General features: G+C 35.6%; 1 protein-coding gene across 5 annotated transcripts in view; it reads right to left on the bottom strand.

Moving 5' to 3' along the window:
* Positions 1-637: 637 nt before the first annotated feature.
* pde10a (phosphodiesterase 10A) overlaps positions 638-24,515 on the bottom strand; it is a 114,869-nt gene continuing 90,991 nt past the window's right edge. For 4 of the 5 annotated variants that reach the window (XM_051125223.1, XM_051125225.1, XM_051125226.1 and 1 more), the window contains 15 exons: positions 23,544-23,594; positions 21,642-21,700; positions 21,179-21,230; positions 20,112-20,254; positions 18,646-18,738; positions 17,784-17,970; positions 16,340-16,482; positions 15,739-15,822; positions 15,238-15,388; positions 13,398-13,553; positions 11,745-11,917; positions 10,545-10,656; positions 10,313-10,393; positions 10,028-10,116; positions 2,407-4,008 (listed from right to left, as the gene is read on the bottom strand). In XM_051125223.1, the coding sequence (XP_050981180.1) occupies positions 3,888-4,008; positions 10,028-10,116; positions 10,313-10,393; positions 10,545-10,656; positions 11,745-11,917; positions 13,398-13,553; positions 15,238-15,388; positions 15,739-15,822; positions 16,340-16,482; positions 17,784-17,970; positions 18,646-18,738; positions 20,112-20,254; positions 21,179-21,230; positions 21,642-21,700; positions 23,544-23,594 (1,695 nt within the window). In that variant the 3' untranslated portion in view covers positions 2,407-3,887. Of the gene's footprint in view, positions 1,380-2,406; positions 4,009-10,027; positions 10,117-10,312; positions 10,394-10,544; positions 10,657-11,744; positions 11,918-13,397; positions 13,554-15,237; positions 15,389-15,738; positions 15,823-16,339; positions 16,483-17,783; positions 17,971-18,645; positions 18,739-20,111; positions 20,255-21,178; positions 21,231-21,641; positions 21,701-23,543; positions 23,595-24,515 lie in introns of those variants that run through there. The other variant, XR_007828896.1, reaches the window with a different exon arrangement.

Raw genomic sequence — 24,515 nt, 5'->3', positions numbered from 1 at the left:
CTCCAGCAATGATTAATGGTTTATCTTACAGCTGGATTCCACAGTTTGTTTACGCAAGCAGTTCAAACCCTCCCCTTTTAGGAAAATCTGATTCACTCTTGTGTCCCATAGCAAAATACCAGTCACAAAACTGTTGCATAACCGTCACATTTTTTTTTTTTAGTCATTTTACATGGCTTTGTCATTTAACTTACCATGTTTCCCAATCTCACCCTTGCTGTTCTATTGTGGTATGACACACACCTTGGTGTAAAGAAACCCTTTTGTTTCACCTTGAATATAGTTAATGTTGATTACAATAAAGACAATTAAGCTGAAATGTCTCACTTTACTTGTATTCATTCCAGATATATGTTCAAAATTAAGATGAGCTATTTGGACACTTATGGAATATGTTCAGGTAAAAGCTTTATTTGTGTTACTGTTAGGATACTGCCACCTGTTGCTTAAAAGGCATTGCAGCAATAACTTTGCAACTATATATTTTTGTGTACTACTACATACATTGGCTATTATAATTGCACAGTATTGTATCCATTTCATGTCAAATATGAATAAACAAGGCAAATAGATTGACTCTTGTAAATCTTTCCATGTACATAAATAAACAAACATTCACAGAATAAACATCACACAATTTGAATTTGTCAGAAATATTTAATAAAAGTAATTACTGCTCATACATTTAGAGTTGAGACATTTATCTCGGGCAACAGTATGCAGTTTCTCTAAATGACCATTCGCATTATTCCATAATGTACAATTTGTTCTGTACAAAACAAAAATGCTAAACTTTGTATAAAAAATATAAGTTAATTTAAAATTTAACTCTAATTAACAAAATAACAATGGTAATAATCAATAATTGTGGCAATAATATAATAGGAGCAATAATATTAATAACAATAATAATAGTCTCTAAACATAGTGCATATGAGGGGAAAGACAACTGGTTGTGGATGATCTTGGTGACTGAGGTGAGCGGTGCTAGATCCTCTCAACTCTGACTCCGTAGTAGATGGGGTTGGTAGCATTACTCCAGAGCAAACACACACACACACGCACACACCCACACACACACACTTGCACACGCACGGGATCAGAAAGTGCATGACTGCCTAAGATAGCACCATTAGAATGTAGCTTACATCTCCAAACTCAATCTCTCTACACACAGTGCGCATGTCGCATGCCGACACAACCGTTGGAAGCCATGTTTAACATTCCCATATCCGATTAAGTGTACACCTTTGGTACACTTAAAAACTAACAGGCATCTTGAAGCAGTTTGTGACAGTATTGATTACATTCACTCATCAGTCCTGCAGTATTTACAGAAGGCCATCAGTCAGTCAGAGCTCCATCACTGTCTGCAGGGACTGCAGGTGCCTCATACAGATAAAAAAAGAAAAAAAGAAACAAAAAATTTCAGCCATTTGAAACAAAGGCATTACATTGAGTATGGGAAACAGTTTTGTTGGTTCGCATCTAGAAATTCACCGTAGCCTGCATCTGACAACTTCTAATGTAGATGAAATAGATCTCACTCTCCAGAAAGTGCAATTGTCATTGTCAGCTGCATTTTCAATTGCCCTTGCACTAAGCTCCGTCCCGTCGGCTAATGTGGCTTTCTCAGACAAGCTTTACAGAATATCCTGTAGAAACTGAAGATTTCTGTGAACCGCATGATTTTCAGCAGAATAGTTAAAGCGGTAAAGAAGTGTGACATTGCAAAGCATTATTCACATGCTGAAATTACAAACGCTGTTCAAACGCTGAAATTACACAGGAGCAATAATCTTTGAAGACTGTGAATTATATTAATTTGGGAATGAGTTATAGGTTCAAAAGTAATGTTTTGAATGTTTTGAGTTTATCTTTTTGTTGTCATTATTGGATATTTTTAAGTGCTGTGGAAATATTTTTGGAAGATTTCTATCCAATTCCTTTTAAAGAATCCAAACATGCAGGATTCTCATAGATTTACATTAGTAAAGAGGAATCGTTTGTCTGGTTTTATGGTGGATGCACCAGTTGCTAAAGTAGGATTGTTTTTATTCATTTTGAAGGGGGTTTATCCACATGGTTAAAGGGATAGATCACCCACAAATAAAAATTCAGTTAAATGAATAAACCTAATGGCCAAAGTCAGAAAGCTGACTAAAATTATGATTTAGATTTTGTTTATTTTTCACCAATTACTATTGTGTGCCCTAAGAACACCTCACATCTTTCTCTTCAGTGCTTGAAGCTGGTTGCTATTCACTGCCATTATATAGATATGTGAAGGCAGGACTTTTTGTGTGTGTGTGTGTGGTCTGAAAATAAAGTTCATCATACAGCATTAGAACAACAGAATTTTCATTTTTGGTGAACTATCCTTTTAAGCAACTTTTAGTTTAAGGGTTTTTTTTGAATATGTTTATATATGTCTCTAATGCATGTATTGTGTCTTTTGATTTACCTATATGTTAAGTCACTTATCTTTTATTTATTTATTATTTTGTATCAGTTTACAGATTAGGTAAGGTTGTAATACCTAAAATATAAAAAAAGACTGAGGAAAATAATTAAAATAGAATCAGAAATAGTTCCATATTAAATATTTGCATAATCAAGCAACCAATCCAGTTGTATACATTTTCTCTTTAAACCGATTCTGGGTACTTTGGGTACCTAACTCGAACAAAAAATAATGACAAAATATCTGCTGTCTGTTTAGTCATCATTTCTGTCTTTCAGTCTTCAGTAATTACTTTGTACACACACAAATATACTTTTATAGTGAAGATGTAATAAGAGTTCAGAAGTCATAATTTAGTATTTCATGACCGTTTGTCCACCCAATTCAAATCATATAATTAAAAGGGTTGTTTTTGGTTTGTTTCTTCTGTTTTTGAACATAAAGAGGTGTGCTGAAGTTGATGTCTAAGTGCAAGCAGTCTGACTTCAGAAAGTTGTACTGAATGAGGCATTTTTGAAGTTTAGCTTCAATAAACTCTAGGAAGATGGTATGTTTTCATGGTACAACAGAAACTGTAACATTTGATTCCTTACTTGACCACTTTAAATGTCAATAACGCTATGAGGGTTAAACTTCATATCAAGTTGGAAGATGCTGCAGATCTCAGTGAGGAACACCGTGACTTGTGTGTGACTTCAGTAAGGTTCAGAGTGAAACTTATGCCAGCACAAAGGCGCTTTGGAAGGACGCGCTGCAGGGGATTTTTTTTTTCAGCTCCTCTCAGAATAGGCTATATTTCTTCATTCAAGTACTGCAAAACATTTTTGCTCAGAATATTATATAAAACATCCATCAGACCACCAGAGCGATGGGTTTATCGTGCCTCATGCACCTTAACTGCAACTAAACATTCTTTCTGTCTATCTTAAAAAATAAATCCGCTCAAGTAGCTTTGCGTACAACACTTGACCACAGCAGGATTAAAAAAAAGTACCATTTCAAACTAGACAATCCATTTTCTAGTTATGAGTCACCCAACCAGATCGTAACTCGGGTTCGTTTTTAAGGCCTCTTCAAATGTAAGACCACGAAAGAAACTGACAAAAAAAGAAAAGAACAATAATCACCTAAACGAAAAGATGCAGAAGCAACCTCCTAAGGAAAAGCACTTCCATTCTGCTGAAGTGATCCCACACAGAGTGGACTTGAGTCCCAGCCATCAACGAGGGAGCCCTGATGTCATTAGAGTGTACGCCTCCGTCACCCACTGAGGTAACATTATGTTTTGTTTATTTTTCTGAATGTATCCTTCCCCGCCTGCCCTCTGCGCTTCCTCCTGTCTCTGCAGGAAGTGGGACTGTCCACAGGAAGTCCAGTGTCTCTGGCAGGGTGTAGGTGGTGCTGTGGGACAGGTGCCACAGATTCAGTTGTCCACTTTTACTGGTCCACTGTCTGATGTCTCGCTCAGTTCAGCCTCTTCAGTGGAAGGCCACGCAGAGGTGTCCTCTCCTCGCACGATCTGTTCCCAGTGGGCCAGGTTTTCCCTGCAAACACAGATAGCTCTTCATATTATTACAGCAAAAACACAACAGTTGGTCCGTAGTTAAAGGCAACCTACAGCATTATGCAAAAATCACTTTTATAAGGTGTGTTAAAACAACCAGTCTATAATGTAACATTACAATGGTAAAAACTCATTTGTGACCCTGGACCACCTGGTCTTAAGTCGCTGGGGTATATTTGTAGCAACAGCCAAAAATACACTGTATGGGTCAAAATTATTGATTTTTCTTTTATATCAAAAATCATTAGAAAATTAAGTAAAGATCATGTTCCATGAAGATATTTTGTAAAATTCCTACTGTAAATATATGAAAACGTAATTTTTGATTAGTAATATACATTGTTAAGAACTTTATTTGGAAAGTTTAAAGGAAATTTTCTCAATATTTTGATTTTTTTGCACCCTCAGATTCCAGGTTTTCAAATATTACCCTATCATAACAAACCATACATCAATGGAAAGCTTATTTATTCAGCTTTCAGACGTATAAATCTCAATGTTGAAAAATTGACCCTTATGACTGGTTTTGTGGTCCATGGTCACATTTTACCATTATAATCATCTCAACAACTCATCTCAATAAAGCATAAACAGTTTCTGAGAACAAGCCATTCCAGATTCTCCCTAGGTACACGTTATTGTAGGGAAAAAGTCCCACCCATTTGTGACCCTATTAGCCCTATTAGCATAGACACAGCCCTGAGTGAGAAGCAGCAGTCTGCCATTGTTTTTTTGCTGTAGCTGTTGAAGATGTACAAAGTTAGCACCAAAGAGGCATTACAAGTGTTGTGTGTTGGGATGCCCCAACGAACATAGGAGTCTCCATAGACTCCCTCCATCTGAGCCACTGAGGACACGTTGGTTAAATTTCATTTTCGAAGAAATGTCCCAGAATAAAATTGGTAAAGTCCCCTATATGTTTAGGGATTACTACAAATGCTGCAAATAATACAAAACGTCAGCTCCAGACAAAGTAAGTATCACGCGTTTGTTTTCCAAATTGTCTTTCTGAAAGTGCTTCTTGGCACTCTGTAAGGCTAATGTTGCTAAAGCTACCATTGTCTCTGCCTGTTTTCACTGATGCTGCCAGAATGATCGTAAATCCGCTTGTTAAGTGATGTAATGCGTCCAACGAACGCACCAACGAATGCTTTTTCCGGGTCCAAGCCTCAATTTATTTCGCTTGAGAATACAATCTCAACAGCCGTTTATGGGCACTGTTTATTCATATTAAACATTCAAGCTAAAGAATAGCCATGTTTACATGTACACTTTTTTCCATTCCGATTGAAAGATTCAGTGGTCTAATCCGATATGGTGTTCATATGTGCTGGCACATTAAATTTTGGGATAATGACAACAAATACAAATCACCAGAGGAAAAAAACGTCAGTATTTCCATTAAGATTTTTTAATAGCTGCTTGCACTTGCTTAGAATAAACAGACTAACATTTGAATCCCTTGCATTCATTTGAGCGCTCAGTCATGTGGCCAGAACAGACACATACTCACTCACTGAAATCATATTGCCGTCTTCTACCGTACCACACACAGAGCCAAATTGATTTCTAAACAAAACATATCATTTTAGTCGCCCTAATTTCTTAATGTAAAGCAGTAAGGGATAAAATAACAGTATGACCCTCTTTAAAACAGCTCTGAAATTATTTGCAATACACAATTTCTTACCAAGAGAAACAATGAATCAAAGCGTGCAATCTGTGATCCCATGCACTTGTTGACGTTCGCGAAAACGTGCAGTCGCTTTCTTATGTGCGCTATTTTACCAGTTTTACTTTCGCTTTCAAAATCTATAACGTGTAGCAAGGGGGGAGAGGATGGGCAGGAGGGCACGGCCCGCAGAAATGCCCCCCACCTTGGCCTGACACCAGTCTTGCTTGAAATAGACGCAAAGTAATCGGTTTAACTCGTTTAAATGACACAATTTTAATTTTGTTCGGTTTAAAGAAAGGTTTATCCCACCCCTCTCAAACCAATTACAATTTCATTCGGTTTGAGCATTTTTATTCTGATTGAGGTGTTTATATGAAGCATTTTCATTCGGATCGGACTTTTAAACCGATTACAATATTCCATGTAAACACATATGATATACACTACAGTCTCCGTGCTCACAGCATCCCAAACACAAATAAGTTTTATTTATATATATATATATATATATATATATATATATATATATTCATTATCTGGCTATCTGGGATTTCGGTATGGAGATAATCACATTGTGAGTGTATATTAGCACCATTTGTTATTTTTTCGCGGGATCTGATAGAGCGTTTAGACATGAAAGCATTGATGTGTGATGTCTCACTTAACAAGCGAATAAGAATGTGGTAGTTAAAATCAGGTAGCGATTTCAACGAGAGGGGGTAATAATTTGGTGGGGGTTGGAAATGGGCACAACACCAGCACTGGTATGGTGGGCCATAAGCTCTTGAAGCTCCGCCCAGTTCTGAAAAGCGGCCGGGAGCACCAGCTCATTTGCATTTAAAGGGACAAGCACACAAAAAAACGTGTTTTGGCTCATACCCTAAAAGTGGAAAATTTTAACACGCTGTAAAGAATTCTCTGTCAGGGATTTTTAGCTAAAACTTCACATACACACTCTGGGGAGATCAAAGTTTTATTTTACATCTTGTAAAACAGGGGTTCTCAACTTTGGTCAGCGAGATCCATTTTCCTGCAGAGTTTAGCTCCGCCCTTTATCAAACTGACCTGCCTGTAACTTTCTAGTGATCCTAAAGACCTTGATTACCTTGTTTAGGTGTGTTTGATTAGGGGTGGAGGTGAACCCAGAGTTGAGAACCCCTGTTGTAAAAAGAGGCATAACAGATCACCTTTAATATGTGGCAAAAACAAACGAACACAAATTAAGTGTTAACCAAACACAAATTGAGTGTTAAGTAGCATGCTTTGCTGTCACATTTCTGCCTCTCAACACAAAAACTGTTCCTGTTTTTTTTTTTTTTTCAACATAGCACAGCATTTTAATCAGAAATGTTTCTTGAGCAGCAAATCACCATATTAGAATGATTTCTGAAGGATCATGTGAAACTGAAGACTAGAGGAATGATGAAAATTTAGCTTTGCATCAGAGGAATAAATAGCATTTTAAAATATATCAAAATGGAAAACAGTCATTTTAAATTGTTGGAATATTTTACAGTATTATTTATTTATTTGTTTGTTTTGTTCATTTATTTAGTCAGAATTACTGTTTCATTTCTCAGTTGTGCTCTGTTCGGTTATAAAGTATATGGTTAATGTTGATTTGATAAATGGTAACAGTTCCTGTTTTGAAACACTCCGTTTATAACAATTTATAATGCAACCTTTCGAAGTTTTAACAAAATGTACAATATTAAATAAAAAAAATTGTCCTAAATCTTAAAATCTTAAAAATGCATTTATGCTTAGATACTTCCAATTAAATATCAGACAAAATATAAATTGCATGTTATTTTATAATCAATCCAAGTAACTAATAATTACTATTTTCATTATAGATTTTTACATTTTATTGATTTGTTGTTACAACCCTAGAAATGCTACTTGAAGGCTGTCACTTGAATAACAGAAGCAATACTGTCAGGGCGATCTGACCCAGACAGGAAGAAAGAAAGTGGTCAAACTCAATTTGGCCATTTTAGGTCTGCCCTTTTTGTTCCATTTATGTAGCACGCAGGCCAAAACCGGAGGGTGAAAATTGTTGCCTATTAGACTCTCTCTTTCAATTAGTGAGGTTGATGTCATTTATTGGTCCCTCTCTGATCTCACAATGACCAGGGCTCCGGAGCGTCTGGGCCGGCTGCCCACACATTCCAGTTGGAAACCTGGTGCTGACGCAGTGGCATGGCTTTTCAAATTGCGCCGTCAACTGTGTTTGCATTCCCTACAGATCAAGGTCACAGCGGCTCACAAGCTTTCGACCAGTTTAGGGGCACAGGGGAAGGAGTTTAGACACATGGACCATCCTCACATCAGAACTAACACAATGGCTACATAATGAAAGTTAGTTAATGTGACCTGTGCAAAGCAATGCAATTAACTCCAGTTACAGAGCAGGAAAGAAAATGATGTATTGCATAAGGATTATGAGTATGTGCTAAACTTATTGAACCTACGGTAACAAAAAGGAATTATCCTGCTGCTTATTATTCTGGAACTCTTTGAACTGTGTTTGAAATGTAGCTTTTATACCACAGCATTACTTTAGCTTTAACCATATATACGCCATATATATTAAAACTATTAATAATCTATCTATCTATCTATCTATCTATCTATTTGCTAGCAACATGCTAACAATGTCTAAATTGCACACAAAAATGTGGCAGTGTGCACAGTGTATCACTCTATTATAAATAAAGTGCAAAAGAAACAAGCATGCAATTTCATAGTTATGTTATCAATTAGTAAGTCATGAAATTAGCAAAAAGCACCAATAAATTACATAACTGGAAGTTTGTGTGTTAGCTGGGAAGGATTGCATGCAGTTATAAATGTTTAATACTACTCATCAGGAGTAGTTTCCATATGCTAACAGTGATAACAGTTCATATTTGTATTGTGTATTTACTGTCCAATAGTAACTGTTGTTTCCATAACCCCAAAATGCCACTTTATTTTCACTTTGTGTTATTTTCGTTAATTTTTAAATGACTTAACTACCTTTACTGTATTAAGAAAAAGCTAGTTTGGCCCTGCTATTTAATAGCTATACTTTGTACTGTTTATTCATCAGCGTTAGTCATATTCTTACAATTTATGTGTATGTTAAGGAAACTGGAATGGTACTTATGTTTATTAAATAAATTTGCTTGCTTTTTAAAAACAGAATTAAGCTTAAAAACAGAATTAAGCTTATACAGCTTAAAGGAGAAGTCCACTTCCAAAACAAAGATTCACATAGAATGTACTCACCCCCTTGTCATCCAAGATGTTCATGTCTTTCTTTCTTTAGTTGTAAAGAAATTATGTTTTTTGAGGAGAACATTTCAGGATTTTTCTCCATATAATGGACTGATATGGTGCCCCGATTTTGAACTTCCAAAATGCAGTTTAAATGTGGCTTCAAACAATCCCAAATACGGTTGTAAACGATCCCAGCCAAGGAAGAAGGTTCTTATCTTGCGAAACGTTTTTTTTTTTTTTTCATTAAATTCATTAAATACTTTTTAATCTCAAACGCTCGTCTTGCTTTTCTCTCCATGAACTCTATGTATTCTGACTCAAGACATTTAGGGTATGTTGAAAAACTCAGATCGTATTTTCTCCCTCAACTTCAAAAATCATTTCAAAATCATCCTACATCACTGCAGAAGTACCAGCCCAGTCTTTGCAAAGTGAATATGCAAAGAAGATCAAACACCCTTAACAAAAAACTGTCATGAACCGGAACAAAAACAGTCCAGGCAGAGTAAGACAAGACATTAAAACATGTATAAATTGTATACATTTTATTAAAATCGTTTCGCTAGATAAGACCCTTCTTTCTCAGCTGGGATTGTTTACAGCCACATTTGGGATTGTTTGAAGCTGCATTTAAACTGCATTTTGGAAGTTCAAAATCGGGGCACCATATCAGTCCATTATATGGAGAAAAATGCTGAAATATTTTCCTCAAAAAACAAAATTTCTTTACGACTGAAGAAAGAAAGACCTGAACATCTTGGATGACAAGGGGGTGAGTACATTATTTGTAAATTGTTGTTCTGAAGTGGACTTCTCCTTTAATGACCATGGGAAAGTTTGATTCCCATGAGGAAACCAGTTGAGAACCACTGCACTAAGTAATGTAGCTCATTAGTCCATAAAGCAACAGTTGATGTCCGGTCACTGGTCTGCATATAGTGATTATAACGGTTTTGCCAAACAAATTTCAAAGTATTATTTTACTGTTTTAATTTGCTTAATAAAAGTATTTACGAAGACAGATGGTTATACCACACATTGTGTTGAGTGCGTGACTGACCTGCAGGCTGTAAGTAGAGGACCGGAAGGAGGAAACAGCTCTGACAGTGTGGTGTAACAGGGAATAGCCACAGCATTGTAAAACCCCACCTGAGAACGTAGGAAAAACTGGACTTAGATACTACTGAACATGGAAAGGGCTTTTCAACTCAAATGTAACATTTACCCTACATATAAACATAACAGCTGTAACATTTTAGGCACACTCCCGACATGTTCTAAAGCATGGGAAAGGAAAAGTGACGTTCTTCTAGAAGTTTGATAATGACAGAAAGTTCTGATTTACCTGTCCCTGGGGAACTTCATCCTTTTTATCCCTGTCCATCATAGGGATGGGCTGCATTCCAATCTTCTTCATTTCATCCCCCTATCATTACAAACAAGATGTACAATTTTACAGACTGTCCTTCAGATGACTGGCCTGCAACAATACAGGGATCTGCACAATGATTTACTTTTTTACACCATATTGTTACAGCAGAAAGATTCATGCTTGGTTAATAATGATTAAAGCTTACCTCAGCCCAGAACTCAGCATAGATGTCGTTGGCCGTGAGTCGTGTGACGGGCCACAGTTTGGTCACAGAGCAGAGATCACAGGCTGTCATCATCAGACCGATCACACGGTCCCTGCGGTGGATAAATAATCAACCAGTGATTCATCAGCAGGAGCAATTCATCAGATCAGGGTGAGAGTTACACATACTAGGAACTCTCTACAGTAAGGTATCTACAAATGTATTGCTTTGGTTGAATTAATTTTCAAAACTTTTAAAATAGGGCATATAGTATAGACAAAGCCTGAGCGAACACCAACACAATAAATGCTGGGACAAAACATTAGGTACAGTAAGTCTCTTTTTCATTGACTGTTTGGTCCAACTTATCCAAAAAATGCTTAAAAACACCTAAAATTTCAGTTTTGAAGAAATTTATATATACACGTTACATGTATTTATTTAACTATAGTAATAACAGAAAATTATGCATACAAGTGCCAATATCTAGGGTTTTGCCCTCCTATGTCCTTATTTGGTCTTTCCTGTTCTGTTTCTAGTTATGATGTCATTGGTTAATTGCTTACACCTGTCTTTGTCTCATCAGTGTTGCTATATAAGTTTGATTCAGTTCCTTGTTCATGGTCCGTTCTTGATGTTGGTTAATGTTACTTTATGTTGCTTAATGTTAGTATCGTCGTGTTTGCGTGTGATTTTCCCTCCTGTTCCTGTGCCCGTTTTGGATTATACTATTAAAAGTACGTTTATTATATCTCCTCGTCTCTGCGACTCCTTCCCGCACACAACCCGTGACACTTATTAGCCTATTACTAACATATCAGCTGCTTATTAGTCCTCATAAAGGATCTATTCTGCATGACCATACAACTTAACAACTACCTTACTAACTATTAATAAGCAACAAATTAGGAGTTTATTGAGGCAAAAGCCATAGTTAATAGGTTGTTAATAGTGAGAACGGGACCTTAAAATAAAGTGTGACCATTAATTAATATTACTTGTGCAATTACAGTAAGACAATCTCAACTTAAAAAAAAGTGTACCAGTTTTTGTGAGATTCACTCAAGCAGTATGTAGTTTCAGTATTTCAGCTGAAGTACAACAGTGACTTTTTCAGTGGCTCCCTGAAAATATCTCTGAAGCTGAGGTAAGATTTATAAGCGATATCTGTGATAATGTAGGTGAACTATGACCTCTGACCTGTGAGCACGGTTGTTCAGATCCAGCGCCCCTGTGGCCAGCAGTTCAGCCAATTGCTTGCGGTTGCCGAAGTACAAAGCGAGGTCTGTGGCAATGATGGCCTTCCTGATGATCTCCAGCACCTGCTCATACTCACTGGAAGTCAGGTTGGAGAAAATATTGTGCCCTTCCAGCTATGGGAAAAAAAGAGATCAATAAAAAAGCAAAAGCTCCACTTATGGGGCATCTGGCTCTGCTGGAGAGTTGCAGCAAAGCCGAAAGAGCATCCAAGAGATGGCTAGAAACCAACTGACTCTGTGGTTAAGATGGGAAATTTCTTAAATATGGGAATTAGAAAAAAAACTAACATAAAGAGTCTTTTTGGTGGATGACCTCATGCAAATACAGATTATGGGGCAAATTGTGCTCTATTCAGAAAAGTCAACACTACATATCTAGTGCAATTAACGCTGAGCTATTACCACCCATGGAAAGCAGGCAGTAAACAGGATTTCATTTAAAAGACATGTTTGCATACATTTTGTAGTGATAATTGCAGCAGTCAAAATTGGGAATATATACATGCACGCAGTGCATTTAAGTGCACTTGTGGCATTAAAAAAATTCAGGTGGCTGAGGTGGCTTGGAGTGACGATCTACAATCCTCTACAACTAGCCTATGACATGATGATCTGAAATGTTTTGCACAAATACCTAATTTGTAAATAAACAACAATACCACATGAATAAGTCCTTTTATCTCAGATTCTGTCAATATGGCATTTAAGGACACTTTGATGGTTTCTGTATGCAAAAATGCCCTGGTCAGTTTTAAGATTTTGGGCAGTTTGGCTTTTGTTTCAGACTAGTGGAAAAACATCAAAAGTACAGTTTTTTATTTTATCCATGTTATCCATTTGCGTCTGTAGATTTTAACTACAATACTTATCTTTAAAGAACATTTCCTTAAAATTCACTTTACAGCATTACAGCGTTTGGTATATGTACAGTATTTACTATCTATTCCTATCTATATCTTTATTCTTATCTATATTTTAATATTCTGAATAGTCTTAAAGGTTTGGTCATACATCATTCTCCTGATTTTATTCCAAAAAACACTGTGATTTTTTTTTTCCTGGCTGTTGATAATATATCCGTATTTAGGGACTGATACAAATTTTAAGATTGTTTTTGTTAATTTTGAATCTGTCTTTATCCAGTGTTCCGATTTCTGTTCTTGTATGCAAATTAGTTCACATATGCCTCATTTATATTTAAACAACATTTTAGAAATCCTGCAATTCTTAACATAATCAATCAGCTGGAGAAGTATAGTAACATCTATTAGTGTTTTTTTTCTTTCTTTTAATTCATATGGGGTGTCTTGTCTTAAAAACAATTTTTTTGTTCCTGCAAGTTCTGCTCTGATACATCAATATTTAGTAAGGACTGTAGCTTTAGACCACGGGCTCTGAAATCATATACAAGGCGAGTGTCCACAAGCCAATTTTATACCGTAAGTTTAACTGATAAAGTCATTGGAGAGTCTAAGGGAGTCTGTGCACGTCCGTGCCCCCGTAACGGATGGGTGTAACCACCCGGTGGCCCCCGGCCACATTTAGCGTGTTTGAAACTATCATACTGAGCTGGCACAGTGTGTAGGAGCTTTACCTGCAGGATGGACACTGTCTGTGAAAAATGATGCTGCTCCATGGTAGATGTGGAATACAATGCAGCCAGCGGATGGTCAAACTTCTGCAGATAACTGTTACTGTATCCACGGTGGTCCAGGTCATGGCATAAGCAGGCAATCAGCAAGCCTTTTCTCTGTGTGAGAAGACATAAGCGGGGCAAGGGAGTAAGTCACACTATGCAGCTACTAATTTTTGCTAACTACATTTTTCAGTTACGTAAAGGACCAAGAATGAGAACTACAAAGATAACTACGATGTTAACTACATCGTAGTTAACATCGTGGGGGGAAGGGGGAAGGAAAAAAAACATTCTGAAAGTAATTTTAACAATTCTGTTTCTCCGTTGTGTCATCGCTGCTGTGGTGTGGACTTCACTATTCTCACAAAATTAATACGATTATAAAAACTTTAGAGTGGAAACACTTTAGATTAGGGAACATATATTCACTATTAACTAAGAGTTTTCCCTCAATAAACTCATAATTTGCTGCTTTTTAATAGTTAGTAAGGTAGTTGTTAAGTTTAGGTATTGGGTCGGGATAAGGGATCAAAAACACTATTAAAAGCCTTTTAATAGTGAGAAATTGTCCTTAAAATAAAGTGGGTAACACTTTACAAGCAGATATCGAGTTGTATATGTCCAATACAAATTTCTTTCTGGACTATAAAGTTTATCTTATCTTATCTTATCTTATCTTTAACATGAACTAATTTATTATATATTTTTCCTAGTAAATATATTCATATTCATGTTTAATGCCCTTTAATGTATAGCCCTTGTGTTTCCCTTGTTGCTTTATCAGTTGTTGAATGTACTGGTTGTCTGTTTGCCTGTGTTTCTGTTTCTTTGCTCCTTGTGGTTCTGGTTATTTCTTTATTATGTTACTTTGATTTTAAACTCCTGCAGTAAGATTTTCGTCTGTGTCTGTCTTCTCTTGGAGATACACTTATATGAGATACCATGCATGCTTAAAAAATATAATTTCCATAAACCTTGGGGTCATACATTGCTGCTACTGAGATGGAATACAGGTATTGTTAGGACAGTGGACTGACGGATATGATTTGATGAACCTTTTATAAAATCTCGCTCATAATTACAGATGAATTGCATTCAATTATGAGCATGATTTTGCGTAGCTTGTCAGTGATTTACGGCTCTGTGTATTAATTGCCGCTCCAACTGAACACACGTGATGGAGATTTACTACTAAGCAAAGTAACCGGCTTTACTGACTAAACGCGCCTGACAATTTCTGTGATTTATCGTGCAGCCCTAATATAAATACATATAAATACAAGTAGACCACTTAACTTAGTGATTGCTATCAGGGTGTGAAATGACTTTCAACCAGCATAACAAAAATGTTTTTGAACCAAATCACCCACCCTGCCTTTAAATGGTTAATTTATATGTTAGTACATAGTAGTTAAAGAAATGTAATATAAAGTGGGACCAACATAAGTCACAATTGCATTATTGTCATAAAAAGAATAATTTTGTTGGTTTTTTTCTTTGTTGGTTCATGAATATAAAATACATCACATGATGTTTGCCATACTGTTTCTTTTACCACTACACATGGTCAGCCAAAAAAAAAGAAAAAAAACCTCTCTTAAATGTAGTGACTACCCCTCAAAAATAGAACAATCAATTTAGCAATACAGAATTAATTTAGTAAGTGTATAATAGTTGCTGCACCCCTTCAGTTACTGTAGTTAACTACATACTTTATCATTTCAAAACAGCTTTCTCAACTTTCTCAGCTTTTTCTCAACGCTGCATCTTTTGTAAGTTCACTGAGAATGATACTGACCTCGAGCTCAGTAAAGATCCCTGTGGTTTTTTGCAGGATGGCATACATGCAGTGTGCCACCGTCACAGCATGTTTCCAGTTGTGGTATGGAACTCGTCTGTAATTTTTCCTCACTGACATAGTGAAGCGACACAGTTTCTCCAGCTCAAAGCTTTAATTACACAAGAAAGTGTGATTATTTCATCTACAGGCACTTTTATGTCCAAAGGACTGAATTTTAAGACAAAAGATACACAAACAGTTACACAAATTAGTTAAATATATTTTGTATGCTAACAATTTTGTCCCGATAAAGATTTTAGTTAGTTTAAAAGGTAGCTTACCAACAAATTATGCAAAATCTAATTTAACTTATCTCGATTTACACTGTCTATGAAGTTAGCCTTAGCCAGATATTTTATTACAAACAAATATCAAGTAATTCACTGCTATTTCTACTGCATATGCATTCATTTCTCTTCCTGGTTTTAGGATGCGTTGTGATAAAAAACACGTTCTTACCTGCTTTTTCCACATGAATTGTGAACCATGTATACAAATATTGCAGGCCACAGTTCCTCAAAAGGAGCAATGTCAAAGTGAAACCTTAGACAGAAATATGACAGTCTGTTTGCAATTCAAATTTGCATGGGGGAAATATGAGCCAAAAAAGTGTTCAATACATCCTGACCGTAAATGCACTCGTTAGTCCACTTGTCTACACATGAAAATAACACCAAACCAATATGCACACTTAGTTTTTGTGGATCGTGAAAAAAATGCAATGAAAATACATATACATTTCTACATGTACAAAATACATATATATTTCTAATAATATAATAAAAAAGTCATGCTAGTTAATAGTGAGAACTGTTCATTAAAATAAAGTGTTACTGAAAAAGTAATTAGTTAATTAATAGTGACAATCATCTAAACAAGTATTGCATTCAACTAATTGTAATAAAGAGGACAAATGATGTACAGTCACATGCTTTTTAGAACCTATTTTAATGATTTTTATCAGATTTTAGAGTTACAAAACTAAATAACTACTAAGTAACAGTATTACTGAAAGCCATAATGTACCAGCGATCTTTGATGTATTAGAGTGTAAACTCACAGTTCGATCTCTTTATATATGGCTGAAGGGAGGGAGAGTTGTGTGAGGGTCTTCCATTCTTCAGATGTGCAGATACTGTGGTACGAAAGCTTCTCCATCGTCACCCGGTAAATGCACTCTGAATGTCTTATCCGGTGATACATCTATACAAAAAAACATACATACACCCCATGTGTCTACGCAGATGCAAAATACACATGCAAATAGCCTAACACTTTGAAAATGTTGTGGTTGTACTTATCTAAGTGGATATCTCTACAACTATATAATAGCTATGGTTATTTAATGTTTTTAACCATTCATATGAGCAGATCATTTCAGGTACCATAAAATGGTAGCATCATAATTTAGGTTTATTCTTGCTTCACTCTACCTTATATAAATCAGTAAAAAAGTAAATAAATCACTGGGAAAATGTGAGGTTTAAATTCTGTCTAAATATAAATCCCATCAGTGGATGGCAGCAGAGCACTCAGGGTCTTTTAAATATTAACATTCTTCAATCATTTTAAAAGCTGCTATATGAAGACACTCGTGTGTGATCAGTGTTGCCAGATTGGATTGACATCTTCACGCCCAAAAACGCCAAATCTGCCCACTCCAACAAAAACACACCCAAAACATTTAGTGCCAAAAGAATGCGAAACAATTCTATTTCCATGTCAACCAAGATTGATAAGGAGTGTCAATGCATTCTTAAAACTAAAGGTCCACAAAATAAAATGCTAAAAAAAAAATCAATTTCTCAGACCAGAGAACAATAAAACAGGAAAATGGATCAAATGGCAAACACAGTAACAGAAATTCTACAAATATGACAAAAAAAATAATTAAATATTGCAATAAATACAACTTTAAAAAGTATCACACTCACATACACACCATACCAGCCAAAAAATTGTCATTTGTGTTCAAAAAATGAACGTTGGGTCAATCTCCCACTCTTTATTATAGCTATAACTTATATTTATGCAATTTTGGCATAGCAATAACATCAAATAAAATTTGATCCCTTATCACACTAAATGCCCTGTCACTTATGAACACACATGCTTGTTATCACTCTTGATTGGCTACAATTGTAGACTTGTCAGCATCAACACCAACATAAGATGACTGTGCAGTAGGCATGTGTGTTTAATCATGATGACTGATTGAATGATTGAATTTTGTTTGTTAAGCAATTAGGGGGAAAAGGCTTAACTGATCCCAAACCAGCCTCAATTTTGTCCACCCTCCCAAACTAATTTTGACCCACAAAATCAAATTTAAAACCGCCCGATTAGGCAGAAATCCTCCCAATCTGGCAACACTGCATGCAATCTCTTGTAGATACTCTTTAGCATGTTTCTTTCAAACACTGCCATTCTCTTGAAGGTGTGTTATTATGACTGACAGATGTTTTTTTTAAACCTTAGGTGGTGATACACGTCTGCACACTTACATTTGCACAGTGTAAGGCCAAAGCACAGAAGACGGCGAACATCTTAAAGTTGTTCTCATCAGTTTTAGTGAAGGCACTTCCTCCCAGCTTGTTCACCATTTGTACAACACCAATCACAGTCCCGCGGCTGACTATAGGCATGCACAGGATATTCCGCGTCGTGTAGCCAGTGTAGAGATCTACTTCTCTGTGAAAAGCGGAACAGATGACAGAGAAATGCACACAGACACACACACACACACACAGCTGAACACCCATAGTGTTTGTATATGACTGAGTAAGGGACTGAGTTAAACACACAACGGTTTCTAGCGCTGGCTCATCTGGGCTTAACATAATCACCTTGTTGCAGATTTACACAAATCCAGACGCTCCTTTCATCTGACATGTCCACTTAAACATCTACAACCACAGACCACTGTGTGTCCATATGTCCAACTCAACAATACACGTATATCATGCTGCTGCTGAGTCAATCTCAGCAAAAAATTAAAAATCCTTTCTTAATTTTCCTCAATTAAAAAAAAAAAAAGAAATCAACCAATAATATCATGATTTTAAATAATATTTTATTACTGTAACATTAGTGTAATGAGAGATTTTTTAATTATGCTAATAAAAATGTATACTTCATGTGTTTCTTTGTTTTTTTTTCTGTCTTTTAATGTTGGATTGAAATATGACAGGGTTTGTGCCATGGCATTTACACTTCTAAAAGTTGTCTAATAGCTCCACGTCACAGTGCAAAATTTTGTATTACTGGATGTTACTTCAATCAGTCATCCAGCCTTGACTGCTTAATGTGTTGGTTCTTAACGAAGTTGCTTAAACAAGTCTCATTAGTTTTTTTTAACTTTCTTACCTGTTGAAACGGGGGTCTGCATAGGCATCCGGAATATTCAAAACTTCTCCTGTTCTCGCCACCTGACCTGCGATTCCTTTCTCTATAGAAAACCTGGGGGTGAGTGTTTAAGATCAGTTACTGATATGAAGTATGCTTAGATTAAGATATTTAGGGATGAAAACATGTCAGGTCACACTTTACCTCAAAATAAAAGAATATTAAAAACAAACTGTTTGTTTTTCATAATTACAGTAAATACAATTCTTTATAACAAATTGTTTATAACATATAATCTGCATAAAATAATACGACCATGAAGTATAAATACTTTTTTTTTTTAAATAAAAAGATTAAAGATCAAATAAATCGATTTTTTCTTGCATTACAGGTACAGTTGAAGTCAAAAGTTTACATTGCACCTTGCAGAACTTGCAAAATGTTAATTATTTTACCAAAATAATAAGAGGGATCATACAAAATGCATGTTATTTTTTATTTAGCACTGACCTGAATAAAATATTTCACATAAAAGATGTTTACATATAGTCCACAAGAGAAAATAATAGCTGAGTTTATAAAAATTACCCCGTTCAAAAGTTTACATACACTTGATTTTTAATACTGTGCTGTTGCAGTGATACAGTTAAACTGCCTGCTGTTCTTCAGAAAAATCCTTCAGGTCCCACAAATTCTATGTTTTTTCAGCATTTATGTCTATTTGAACCCTTTTCAGCAGTGACTGTATGATTTTGAGATCCATCTTTTCACACTGAGGACAACTGAGGGACTCATGTGCAACTATTGCAGAAGGTTCAAACACTCACTGATGCTCCAGAAGGAAACACGATGCAGATGTGAAAACGTTTTGAATTTGAAGATCAGGGTAAACTTATTTTGTCTTCTGGGAAACATGTAACTTCTGTAGCTTCTGAAGGGAAGTACTAAATGACAAAAATATGACATACACATCTTCATTCTCTTCAGAAGTTTACATCCCTGGCTCTTAATGCATTATTTTTCCTTCTGGAACATCAGTGAGCATTTGTAGCTTCTGTAATAGTTGCATATGAGTCCCTTAGTTGACTTCAGTGTGAAAAGAAGGATTTCAAAACCATACAGTCATTACTGTGGAACACAGTAATAAGAATGTAAACACAGAGTGTCTGTAAATGTCTGCGTCTGTTTTGAACAGGGTCGTTTTTATAAATTCACCTATCATTTTCTCTTGTGGACTATATGTATATATTGACAGCTTTTACAATGTCTCCATATGGATTTGATGTAACAATAAACTATCTCTAATAAACACAGCACTGTACTACATTTGCTCTAGTCAGAGATTCAATTCTAAATTTTGTGACTGTGTAAATTATTATTTTTTTTATATGTAAGAATCTAAAAAATATAAATAAATAAACAAAAACAAATGCATTCAGCTGGTAGTTCATGAGGATGTAAAGACTTCTGGATTTCTGGGTGCTCACCTAATTTCTTTGGTTTTCCTAAAGACAGGCTTCCCTTCATTCTCCTCCCCGATATCAAACAGGTCAGAGTACAGCTCTTTGTTATTGTGATCTACCTGGAAGAGCGCACATCTGTCCGCGTTAACCAGGTTTTTTGCATATATCTGAAACACAAATAACAAACAAGCATTTCCTTAATGACATTTCCCCATGACAGAATGCAACACATATACATGTGTTTAAGAATTCATTTTAACAACTTCACTCATAATGCATTACATAATGCAGTTTGTCTGCATTGATAACCAGAAGTATTGATGTACAGTATATTAATTAAGCCTTGTTAATAGATAATAGTTTTTAAATTTATAGCACATTTTGAGTAAATACTCTGCGAAATCTCAAGTGTACAGTACATTGCATTTATATATATAGTCACTGAAAAAGCCCTAATGGTTGACCTCTATGTGTCTATGTGAGACTAGCAACTGAGGAACTTCTCCTTCCCTCTGGATTTCACAACTTGGTGGCACATTGTGTCTTCTCCCCTCCAAGATAAACTTCTGCTTTCTGAAACTGCTGACGAGCAAGAAATCTCTTCAAACTAAGAAAGACATTTTATACATTTAACTTCTTAATTACTACCTCCGTTTTGAAGATATGTGTTTGGAAAAATCTGAATGAATCCCTGAGAGGGACATCAAGTACTCAGAGAGATTCTGGAGCAGTGTCAGACTGACTTTCTGTCCTCTCCCTGAACTACTTGCATCACTTCCTGTGGTGCTTTGCTCAACAGGAAGGAGGGGACAGAGACATGAGGGGGCCAGAGATCTGATACTTGAGAGTGTATGAATATTTGTGTTTGTGTGAGTGACATCTAGAGAACACAAACATGTGCCTAAATGAGAATAGGAATATTTAACAACAAGCCCAAGGCTGGGTGAGCAGAGAACATAGCAAACAAATGAGAGAAGGTCTTTCATAGCACAAATTTTGTTGATGGTGACACAGATGAGCGACAGAAGAACAGCATGTTTGTCCTCATGACTGAGCATGTGACATTCATGAGAGAAGAAGAACCTACTCACCATGATATGTTCAAGTAGAGAATCTATTGCCACTATGTTGTCAAAGTACGTTCTGTTTGAAATCGAAAAAGAGGCAAAGACCTGTCATAACCATATGATACAAAGACACAGCATAACACAAATTCATATATATTCTTCATACATAACACTGGCTACTTATTCTAATATTATTTGCAAATAAACAATGAAAAATTTCAGTATTATGGAGAAGGTCTTGTTTATACAGATGAATCTCAATACAACATATCTAGTGCATAATTTACCCAAAAATCAAAAGGAACAATGTAGATATTTTTGCACTGTGACATTCTTTTCTTAATGATTAAGCATATTTCCTACTGTAATTATTGTAATGTGAAAAAAAGTGCTTAACTTTCATGAAATTAATGTTAGGCTTAACATGCTTACTTTTCTTTACATTTCATGAGATTCATGAGACTTTTTCATGCATAGACTCGCTTACTTTGACACGTCTAGGAGAAAGTCATTGAGTTCCGTCTGTTTGGCAAGACCTCTGCAGACCTGTGAGTGAAAAATGAACAGGAAGTTTCAAGATGGCAATCACCACAAATCATTTTTTTTGGTCTTTTTTCTAGGAAATGTGTGAATTCTATGTGCGTAAATTATCACAAGCCATCAACTGCCATCATGTTTTATGGAAAAAAAAATTAGTTTGGATATTTCACTAGATAACATCTTTGGTGCTATGCAGAAATACAATTTCTTAAGTAATTCAAACAGCAAGAGGGTTAAGAAAATGAATTGCCATTTTTGGATAAAATATTCCTAAATTATTCAACTAAAATGAAACTTCTGTTAGTATTTACAAAATAAGGTTGATTAAATATAATTTTTGATTGATCCATTCCATAAAGGAAAGACAGAGGTGAACAGAGTAAAAAATAAATAAATAAATAAATAAGTAAATAAATAAATGCATACATAAATAGACAGATATCACTATATTCCCCAGTTAATAGATTACATTAAGAACTGCAAATATTTTTGTATTACAAGTTTTAAAATGTTATGTTTAAAAATGCAAACAATCTCATTAAATATGCACTAATTTGCATACTTTTCGAGAACAAAAATCTGACCATTGGATGAAGCTAGGTTGATTTTGTTGACATATGTGACCCTGAACCACAAAACCAGTCATAAGTAGCACAGATATATTTGTAGCAATAGCTACAAAACATTGTATGGGTCAAAATGATCGATTTTTCTTTTATGCCAAAAATTATTAGGATATTAAGTAAAGATTATGTTCCATGAAGATATTTTGTAAATTTCCTATCATAAATATATCAACTTAATTTTTGATTAGTAATATGCATTGCTAAGAACTCCATTTGGACAACTTTAAAGGCGAATTTCTCAATATTTGGAATTTTTTTGCACCCTTAGATGTATTAGTTGTATCTTGGCTAAATATTGTTCTATCCTAACAAACCATACTTCAGTGGAAAGCTTTCAGGTGACGTATTAATATCAGTTTTAAAAGAAACTGACCCTTATGACTGGATTTGTGGTGCAGGGCCACATATTAGATTTTACAGAGGGAATTTTAGATATCTCTAGACTAAGACTATCAACAGCCAGAATAAATAAATAAATAAATAAAATGCACCATTTTTTTAGGAATAAAAAGTTCTATAAAATCAGGCAAAATATATATACATGAACAAACCCCTCTGTAAAAACCTTCAGAATACAGAAAGGAATAAAACTGTTGGTGTAAGAGTTTGGTGTAAGTAATTGTGGCTAAAGTGGAGATTTATGCTCAGTGCAGAAGAAAAATCACATTTTGAGAAAGGTTTAACAGATATGTATTGTAACTGAACTCTGTAGACACAAATAGATAAAGTGCTATAAAAGAAACACTTAAAATGTGTTTTGAATGAAATCCCAAAATTTCAAAATTGACAGATGCATGACAAAACAGTGCTTTTGCCTCTAGTGTCTTGCTTTAGAGCCCTAAAATGTGTTACATATAGTCCACCTTGTCTGCTCATCACAGCCATGTTCTGATGGCTCCCTAACTTCTGAGAATGTTCGTGTCCCAGAGAGAGTTACTTCCAAAGAGCCCCGTGATGCACAGGGACATTAAAACCCAGAGTGGTGTCATTCACAGTGAACAACCATTTACGCACAAACATTAATTGCACCTCCTGAGACAAGGGTGTGTTTAACATGTGGTCTGGTTGCTTACACTGGGCCCACCAGCAGCCTGGTCCATGTACACAGTGGATTACAGAAATCAAAACACATGTACAGCCGAATCAAACAGCTTATGCAACAGGAATCCTAACTGTCAAGTTGCAACAACAAGCAATGCATTGTTTTTCTTAAATGTACTTACCTGGACTTGGTGTATGGCTACAGATGCCCAGGCCAAATTTGCTGTTGCAACCTAAAAAACATAATACGTGAATCCCTGCACTGCATGAACAACTTGAACTTCATAGTTCTGTATACATCACCTGACAGTTGAATATCTTGTTAGCAAGTTTGAATACAATTTCACATTCTTTATTAATACTATTTTCTTCATTTTACAGCAGGGATGGGAAACTCTTGTCCTGGAGGAGCACTGCCCTGCAAAGTTGGGACATTACTGCATGAAAATAGTCCAATGAATTGATTTGGCATGATGCGTATAGTGTATGCGTATTATGTAGTGCCTAGCCGCTGAGTGTGTATCAGTTGTTCACTTGTTATAGAGATGCATTATGAATGAGTGCACTTGATAATGTCCACTGTGGTTTTGGACACCACTAGAAATAGCTGTCCCCTGCACTATATAAGGGTATAGGGCGTGAAGTCTTCATGACTACTTGAATATAACAAGGAGGTGTGTTTGATTATGGATGGTGCTAAACTCTGCAGGACAGTGTGGGGAGTCACCCATCCTTGTTTTACAATAATAGTAAAGTCATCAAAACTAGGAAATAACATAAACAGAATTATTCACAGGAACAAAATGTTTATAATGTACTGTGAATTGCTAAATGGCATAAGATCTGTGCAATATGGCAACTTGTACTGATTAAGAGAGGACCAGACATTTACAGTGCAGTCACATTAGTGGAAATTCAGTGGAATTTCGTAGGTAAAAAAGGTTCATTGTCTATTGCTAATAATGTAGTGATGCATGAAGCACAGCTCATACAGAAGTCACTTTCAAAACAAATAGATTTCTGTTAGTTAATATTGTGCATTAAAAACCTGCTGTGTGGGGAAATCTTTTGCCCATCATGTGAAATTCCAGATTGTATAAATTCTTACTGAAATGACTAGAAATAATAATAATTATAATTCAACAACAGTAAAT

The sequence above is a fragment of the Labeo rohita genome, chromosome 13 (genome assembly GCF_022985175.1).
Source record: "Labeo rohita strain BAU-BD-2019 chromosome 13, IGBB_LRoh.1.0, whole genome shotgun sequence".
Taxonomy (NCBI): Eukaryota; Metazoa; Chordata; class Actinopteri; order Cypriniformes; family Cyprinidae; genus Labeo; species Labeo rohita.
Note: the sequence above shows the minus strand (reverse complement) of the source record. Positions and strands in the feature narration are given on the sequence as shown.